Source organism: Silurus aristotelis (genome assembly GCF_946808225.1).
Source record: "Silurus aristotelis genome assembly, chromosome: 12".
In the NCBI taxonomy this organism is placed as follows: domain Eukaryota; kingdom Metazoa; phylum Chordata; class Actinopteri; order Siluriformes; family Siluridae; genus Silurus; species Silurus aristotelis.
The window spans coordinates 28,731,390-28,740,430 of NC_139585.1; the positions used below are offsets into that span (position 1 = coordinate 28,731,390).

General features: G+C 36.5%; 1 protein-coding gene across 1 annotated transcript; it reads left to right on the forward strand.

The window, feature by feature from the left end:
- Positions 1-7,033: 7,033 nt before the first annotated feature.
- Positions 7,034-8,690, forward strand: LOC310734909 (pancreatic secretory granule membrane major glycoprotein GP2-like; the record flags this gene model as incomplete). Its single annotated transcript, XM_083557390.1, has 4 exons — positions 7,034-7,056; positions 7,759-8,001; positions 8,152-8,314; positions 8,431-8,690. 4 exons carry the CDS (start codon positions 7,034-7,036, stop codon positions 8,506-8,508), a joined length of 507 nt encoding a protein of 168 aa, XP_083413516.1. The 3' UTR covers positions 8,509-8,690.
- Positions 8,691-9,041: the final 351 nt, after the last annotated feature.

Here is a 9,041-nt window from a genome sequence, read left to right on the forward strand (position 1 = left end):
GCAAATGTCACTTTCCATCGGTACAAGATCATTGGTAGGTCAAGAATATGAGAATCTGAAGTATTTATTGTCTGCTAAACTCTCCACCTTCTCTTTTAAATGTAGATGAAACTCCAGCACCAACAAAATCAGTACCAGGTAAAGTTGAACTTTATAACCGTGTGAACTGTCGTGGAGTTTGTAGTAAATAAAAGTAAATGAAACGTTCATCTCCAGCTAGCTTCATTTAATAATGAAGCATTTCCATTGTGAGAGGTTATTTCCACCTCTTATACGACTCTTCAACATATTAAACTATAAATATTCTATAGCAGGGGTCACCAACCTTTTAGAAACTGAGAGCTACTTCTTGGGTACCAAATATATGTGAAGGGCTGCCAGTTTGATACACACTTCTGAAATAACAAATTTGCTCAATTTACCTTTAATTCTATGTTATTATTAATAATTAATGATATTCATTTATATCTAGTCATCTATATTTTGTCATTTTCAAATTTACACCAATGCAAGTGTGATTTAAAAAAGAATAGCAAAAAAAAGTAAAATTTTTGATGCAGCTCACTGGTAAGTGGCGCTATTTTTAGAAAAGGCCGGCGGGTGACTCATGTGGTCCTTGCCGCCAACCTGGTGCTCGTGGGCACTATACTATACATATTCAACTATACATATTAAGTTGACTGTGTCCTACATTATTTGCATATATGCATGTGTTATGTAAATGTCACTTAGCATCAGTACAAGAATATAAGAATAAACCTATTAGGAATGTCGTTTAACTGATAGTATAAGCCAAATTCTTTCTAAACAAATTACATCAAGTTACATCAAATTTGTATTTTTTTATTATTATTTGTATAAAATGACCATTGATAGAAACTAAACCACGGCCCAAATTGTAGTTTGACTCCAACAGTCAAACTACAATTGATGTGTGATGAAAAGATTTTGAATTCGCCATAACATAACACAAAGAGCTTTTAAAAAAAAAGGTAATTTAATATTAATATGAAGTATTCATTGTCTCCTAAACTCCCCAGCTTCTCTTTTATATGTAGATGAAACCCCAGCAACAACAACATCAGCACCAACAACATCAGCAACAACAACATCATTACCAGGTAAAGTTGAACTTTATAACCGTGTAAACTAACATGGTGTTTGTAGTAAATAAAAGATTTATTAATGAAGCATTTACATTGTGAGAGGTTATTTCCACCTCTTATACGGTTTTTCAACATATTCAACTATACATATTTTATACATATTCAACTATACATATTTAGTCGACTGTGTCCTACATTATTTGCATATTTGCATGTTTTATGTAAATGTCACTTAGCATCAGTTCAAGAATATAAAAATAAACTTATTAGGAAAGTCGTTTAACTGATCCAAATAGTATAAGCCAAATAATTAACAAATTACATATGATAGTTACATCAAATTTGTATTTTATTTTAGTTAATTTTTTATAAAATGACCATTGATAGAAACTAAATCATGGCCATGGTCAACAAAAGCAGCCGTCACTACAAGCCTCCAAAAGTCAAACTACAATTGATGTGTGATGAAAAGACTTTGAATTCACATTAACATAAAACAAAGAGCTTTAAAAAAAAAAGGTGAATTAATATTAATATAAAGTATTTATTGTCTGCTAAACTATGGCTCGCCACGGCTTGCTCATCAGGGACAAACGCACACCATTCACCTTGACTGTTGATTTCTGTAAAGCTGCTTTGAGACAATGTCTGTTGTGAAAAGTGCTATACAAATAAACTTGACTTGACTTGACTTGACTTGACTTGACTTGACTAAACTCCCCAGTTTCTCTTTTACATGTAGATGAAACCCCAGCACCAACAACATCAACACCAGGTAAAGTTGAACTTTATAACTGTGTGAACTAACATGATGTTTGTAGTAAATAAAAGATGTAATAATGAAGCATTTCTGTTATGGAAGAATAGGAGAAGAATGCTGGTTATAGCATGCATCGTATTGATGATAACAAATGTATTTCCCGTTCCAGAGTCGCCTCTTTTTCAAATTGGTCCCGAAGCAGTACAACTGTTTCTCTATGATGGAGAATACGAAACAATTCAGCTGCAGCAACCGTTCGTGTACGCTGGAAAATCATACTCTCAGCTCTATGTAAATCAAAAATCGCTCACACTGTGCACACAGTCTTAAATATCTATGCAATGCTTATAAATGTATTATGAAGGCACTACATAGTAAAATAAAAACTACCTTATATGTATTATATCCTGTGTTTTCTGCTCGAAAAAAAAATTTTTATTCATATCTTTCCCCCTTTAGCTAAGTATGGACGGTTATGTGGCTTTTTCCATTCCAAATATCGACGACGAAATACCCAACCCACAACTTGGCCAAGATATTATCGCGCCATTGTGGACCGATATTGACGTTGACCAAGGAGGACGATGGACCTACGAGCAGACCACAAACGGCTCTCTTCTACAAGAAGTTACAGATGCGATTAATATGATTTTTCCTGATATTGACTTTTCTGCTTCCTGGGTTTTTGTCTCCACTTGGGAAAATGTCCCCCTTAAATGGACTTTGGAGGTAAGAGCCTGAAGTTCGGCTACTTAAGTATATTGGTACTTAAAAACCAGTTCCATACATACTGTATGTAGTTAAAAAATGTATCAATGAGACAACGATTTTTCGTCAGGTTGCAACACTTTAAGTCATTTTGGTCTCGAATGGTGGAGGTCAGTCTTATGTCCTGATGAACTATGGAACCATTCCTTCTATTCCATCCTCTTCATGGCTGGTAAAAGCTCTTAGACAACATCAACAAGCTAAAAAATGTCTAGAAACATCACAAATTTCTTCTGGAGTGTTGAATGGGTTTAAGTGAAATGGTCTTTTTTTACTAGGCAGGTACTGATGTGGAAAACAGTGATTTTGACACCATTCCAGTAAGTGATTCTTCTCAGCTGTCTTCGACTAGTAACGTCAATGTGCCGGGATTGTGGGCTTTTCTAGTTTCCGCCCCACAAAAAGGTAATTGTTTTTATTTAATTTTATTTTTTTCACTGACAAGTGGTCCATTTACAGCATCTTGATATGAAACTCGTTTATTGTACAGGTCATCGAGTTCCTGAAAACTTCTATCCACTCAGGCATGGGATACCAGTTGACCATTTTGATCGCATTGGAAGTTCCTCTCAGATAACACTTCAGCAGCCATTCCAGTACTTTGGATCCTTTCAGAACACAGTATATGTAAGCCTGACGTGAAAATAAATCCTGTGTACATACATACATGAGTATCTACCATGAGTTACACCATGAGTTTCTACTCATTTCCACTTCGAAACTGACTACGGAGGAAAAGTCATCTACGAAGAAATTACCGATGGTCTTCTTCTGTCTCGTGTGACGCAGGACATAAATACTATGTTCCCAGAGGATTCTTTTTATGCTTCTTGGCTCTTTATAGTCAATTGGGAAATGATGTCATTTCTTACCAATGCAGGGGTGAGAAAATATTCCTTATCTGTAGAATTAAATTCCTTGTATATAATTTTTTCATACATTTAACTGTGAACACATTTCAATGCAATTTTATTAATTTATTATATATTTTTTTCGCTTCATAAGAATGCAACATTCCAAGCAGTCTTGGTTTCTGACGGCGTAGATGCCTCTTGCATCATTCTGAACTACGGAGGCATTGATTTTACTGATCAGTACTGGCAGGTGAGAGTTCTTCTGTTTTTGGTTATTCCCCGTAATGTTGAAACATTGCAAATCGTTTGGAAATACTAAAGAAATTGTAGTCAGCATGTTGTTCGGTCTCTTCGTAAAGGCTGGCTACAAGGCAGCGAATGGCAACTCCTATTTCATTCCAGAAGCCGACACCTTTAACCTCTCTTCATCTTCTAATGTCCACATTCCTGGTCACTGGGTTTTTGACGTCAGGGCTCCGACCACATGTAAACAATTTTTCATTAGTTCTTTCACAAGTTTCTTTTTAAAACCATTAGCACTTCTATAGAAACAAAAACTCGCATGGAAAAAACTGTATCAATTGTAACATAGAGGTATGACACCATACTGAGTGAGACTATTGATTTTAGATTCTAATGTAATAATCCTGCATATACCGTACCATGCTAGGTGTAGCAGTGGTGGATGAGGTACACAAAACCGTGTAGTTGAGTTAAAGTAGATCCATTTGGTAAAATGTGACTCCAGTAAAAGACAAAGTGTCCCTTTAAACTTTCACTCGAGTAAAAAGACAAAAGTATTTGCCTTCAAATGTACTCCAATGTACTATGATGCTAATGCTAATGTTTTTATTAGCTTTTTTGTCCCAAGACTCTTCCGTAATCAACTCAGTTTGTGTGCAAACACTCCATTGTTTCTCTCAGCACACCGATCTATTAATAGAATGATTTCAACGAGTCAAAAACTGACTGACATCTAATAAAACGATCATTGAGATCCTCTCAAAATTGAGATCCTCGAACTGACGCTAAACAGTAGCTAGCACTGAAGCGCCAATCGAAACCCCGATTGGTGGCTCGCTGAGTGTTCGACCAGTTCAGTTTTTACCCGCTCATAAATGAAAAGCAACGACTGATTTCGCAAAATATAGCTGAGCAAAGTAAAGTAAAGTACAGATGCGTGAAAAAGCTACTCAAGTACAGCAACAAATGATATTTACTTCCATACTGTCCACCACTGGCAAATAGCCACTTAGTAAAGCAGATTAAAATGATATAGCTCATACCCAATCATGAATCATCCCTAATTTATTATAGTTATACTGTGGAATAAAGTGGAACAAGTCTTTGTATTAATAAATATGGAAGCGATGTAATTGTCATTCTTTTTTGTCTTCCTCTGTAGCACCCTGTCAAAATTTGTACTGCACGTTGTCCGAAGTTTGTAGGCAAATAAACGGAGTTTACGGCTGTGCCTGTGGGGGATACAATACAATGACCAACAACCCGGACATTTATGGTATATTTTACATTTCCCTTATTAAAGTAGTGAGTGTTCCACCATAATGCTTCACCGTGTGGACAGTTTTTAGGGTGATGAACAGTTTAAGTTCAGTCATTTTTAGTTTAGAGAAACCTTATTTAAAAAAAAAATTGAATTAACAAGAATAAACTATTTTGACATAAGTATTGGGACACCTGACATTTTTTAGCCTTTGGTTCTTCCCCAAACAGCACAACATGTTGGAGACACACAATTGTATAGGATGTCATTGGATGCGCTAGCATTAAATTGTTTTGAACTAAGGTAAATAGGTTGTAGTGAAGGATCTTGTGTGGCCTGCTATAAAGCTCTGACCTCAACCCTACTGAATTGAAACGTTGACTGTACCCCAAGCACCCTCACCTCACCTACATCAGTACCTGACATCACTAACGTTCTTGAATAAATGATGGATAATGAGCACAAATCTTCATGGCCACACTACAAAAACTAGAACATCTTCCCAAAGAGTGGAGGTTACAATCACAGACTAAATGTGAAATGAGATGTTTAAACAACACATACAAATCTTAGGTTGGGGTGTCAACAGAACTTCTTTCATAAAGTGCATGTGACTGTATGTAAATTTCTCAATGCAGCCCACCCAACACACAATTATTTAACAATTTTCAAAATTTAGTTCAAAGTTTTCTAAATATGTTTTTTTTTGGGGGGGGCTACATTTTCAGGTGCCTCGGAAACATGTTCAGGCAGTACCGGATCACTGTCTCTGTCTCGATGTCAGCTCTTTGAAGCCGGATATTCTGCGGATGTTCTCCACCTCAACGACCCATCTTGCAAAGGCGAGGTCGAGGGTGACCAGCTGGTGTTCAAATTTGACAGCAATGACAGAATGTGTGCCACAACTCTGACGGTACAAAAGAAAAAAAACTGCACCCTGTTATATTTACTTCCAACATACATGGGTATTTTATTTATTCCAAGATTTTTGCATATTCAATTTGTAATACTTTTGGAGGTTAGTAGTTTGTATTTGAAGCATCAATCTGGCTTTTTGTTGGTCGACTGGTGAAATCTTAGCAAGTCCAAGTTGGCTCATTTCAAGTAAGATGATGTAGTCTGAGGAGTAGAAATTGTTCTTAGTCATGTAACTTGACATTAATCTTTAATAATACAAAATGGAGCATAGATATTTCGAAAGATGTATTGCCACAGGCACCAATGGATGTTCTGGAACCTTCCATAATGGACACCTCAACTTACTAATAGTGCATTCCACCAGTCTTTCATACTAAATCAAGCTTAAGTAAAGTGCAAACCCAGGCATTGACATTGTCCTCCTAAGAAAGAAGGCAATTTTAAATGTGAATGGCCACAACGTATCACAAAACGTTGAGACAGGGCCATACACTTTTTAGCATTACCTCTTCTTTTAACTAAACTAATCTGTGGTCCATATATATCTGGGGACTGAGGAGACCAGTTGTTCAAGTTTTGTGAGAGGGGTTTTTGTCTGATACACTATTATAGCTGCTCAACAATCCTTGGTCTTCTTTGTTGTATTTTTCATTTGATCACTGGGACTCTTTTAGTAGACTATGAGGCAATGCTACTGTAATAGGAGCAGTGTGTGGTTTAGGGGGGGGGTGCTTTTTGCTTGTCACATGTATATTACAACACAGAGCACAGAAGGTAAAGGGCCTTGTTCAAGGGCCCAAGAGTGTCAGGATTTCAGAATTTAGTTTAGTATGACCACAGAATAGTTTTCCACTTTGAACCAGAAAATGCATTCCTGGATCATGTTCACATGTGACTTCTTCTTTACGTGACAAAACACAGTTTCTATGCCAAACAAAAATAAAATATTGAAGCTAATTTGTGTAATTTCTGTGTTTCTTACAACGAATAGAATAACGGCACGCACATCATCTTCAAGAACAACGTTGGAACTACTGACGGAATGGGTGTGATCAGTCATGTTGGTGGGCTAAACATTGCCTTTTCCTGTGTGTATCCACTCATCCAGAGCATCTCCATGCCGATGGCCATCCAAGCCTTATCAAGGTAGAAATCTATCAGCAATTTCAGACCATTATAATTCTTGGTTGCGGTTGGTTCCATCTTTATTCTGTATTCTTGTTTAGCCAATTCAACAATAATTAGGGGCCCAACATTAGTCCATATCCCCTATTTTGCACCCAAATATATAGGTTGAATGCCGTCATTTCTGCACATTCGAAATGTAAACTCGGTGCAAATGCAGCAGAAGTTATCGCTGTTGTTAACACAGTTTCAAGGCATCTTGGTTTCCTAAATTGGAAAAAATCACACGACTGTTCCTTGGAAACATTGCCCAATGACGCAAGCCACCAAAGTAACTGTATAATTATAGAAAGAAAAGAAAGAAATTACAGTTTGGTAATAATCTTTAGTCTCAAAGTGTAGATAAACCTTCATATGGTACCATTTTCATTGTTCTACCTTACTTTGTTGAGAAGATACAAGGCATCGTGTTAATCAGGACCCCGCCCCTTCCATCTCTTCTAGGCAAATATACTCGCCTGTGTATAGATAATTATAAATCTTTATCTTGAAATATTTTTTTTAAAATACCAACCGGCACCTTTATTACCTGTTTCCTAAATTGCGGAGGTTGATCATTTTCCAAAGATTCGTAGACCAGTGTAATTTGCTGTTTCTTAATTATTTCTTAATAAAAACTTTTTACTTTTGGATGTTCAATCCTGTTTTTTGTTTTTTTTACAGTGTAGTCAGCAAGGAGCTGTCTACCGAGGGCTCATATATGATCAGCATGATCCCGTATCCCGATTCCAGTTTCTACATTCCGTATTCAGGCAACGTGACCCTAGAAGTGAACCAGCAGCTCTATATAGCTGTGGAAGTGGATGTGTTTGACAGCAGTCAAATCGCCCTTGTGCTTGACAACTGCTGGGCAACACCCGTGAACCAGAGCGACTATTCCGTCCGCTGGGACCTGATCGTTAACGAGTAAGAAAAAGATTTGAATGCAGATTTAAATTTTTTTCGAACCCTTTCTTGAAAAGCTGCATTACACCTAAAGGTTGCATACAAATATGTGACTTTTCTATAATAGATAATAAAAATTACGAGACTCCCTTCCTTCCTCTTTATCTCCAGGTGTCCAAACCCTGCTGACGGCACGGTGGCGATGTTGCAGAAAGGAATCTCGACATCCAGCCGCTTCTCCTTCAGGATGTTCACATTTACCAGCTTCACTCCCAACATCTACCTGCACTGCCAGGTCCATCTCTGTCTGCTGGATTCAGGCAACTGTGCACTGGTAAATTTTCCAAAAATAGCCTTACATAAAATAGCCATCCACTAGATTTCAGAATTTATGCAAATATGTTATACGTTAGTGTTTCACGTGATATCTTCTCTCGTTTTCTATCTTAGCCGTGCGATGTAGCACTTGCCAGAAGACGCCGATCTGCAGATTTCTACGACTCGGCCGCAATCACCATGGGTCTCTGATTTCTTCACGGTTGATGTAGATGTAATCAAATATTTTCTTTGCATTTAAACTAATCAATATAAAGGCAAATATTGTTGGTAGGAACTGCAGGTAACGAATCTGAAATATCCTGCGTATAATCTCAGATATGTTTGTTAACAATTTAAGTGAATATACTCTATACTGCCTTAAATTTTCATCTAATCACTTATAATAAAATCTTTGAAGCAGATTATTCTTAGTGTGGTTATTATTAAAATATTATTTATTTATTTATTTATTTATTTATTTATTTATTTATTTATTAATTAATAAAAAAAATGTTCCCCAATTAAAAAAGGTCTTAATAAAGCGGGTAAAATATGTATTGAACACGTCCCCATTTTTCTCAGTAAATATATTTCCTAAGGTGCTATTGACGACATTTTTACCAGATGTTGGTAACAACCCCTGGATGTCTATTCAATTCAATTCAATTCATTTTTATTTGTATAGCGCTTTTAACAATGAACATTGTCTCAAAGCAGCTTTACACAGATAATGCGGTGATTAA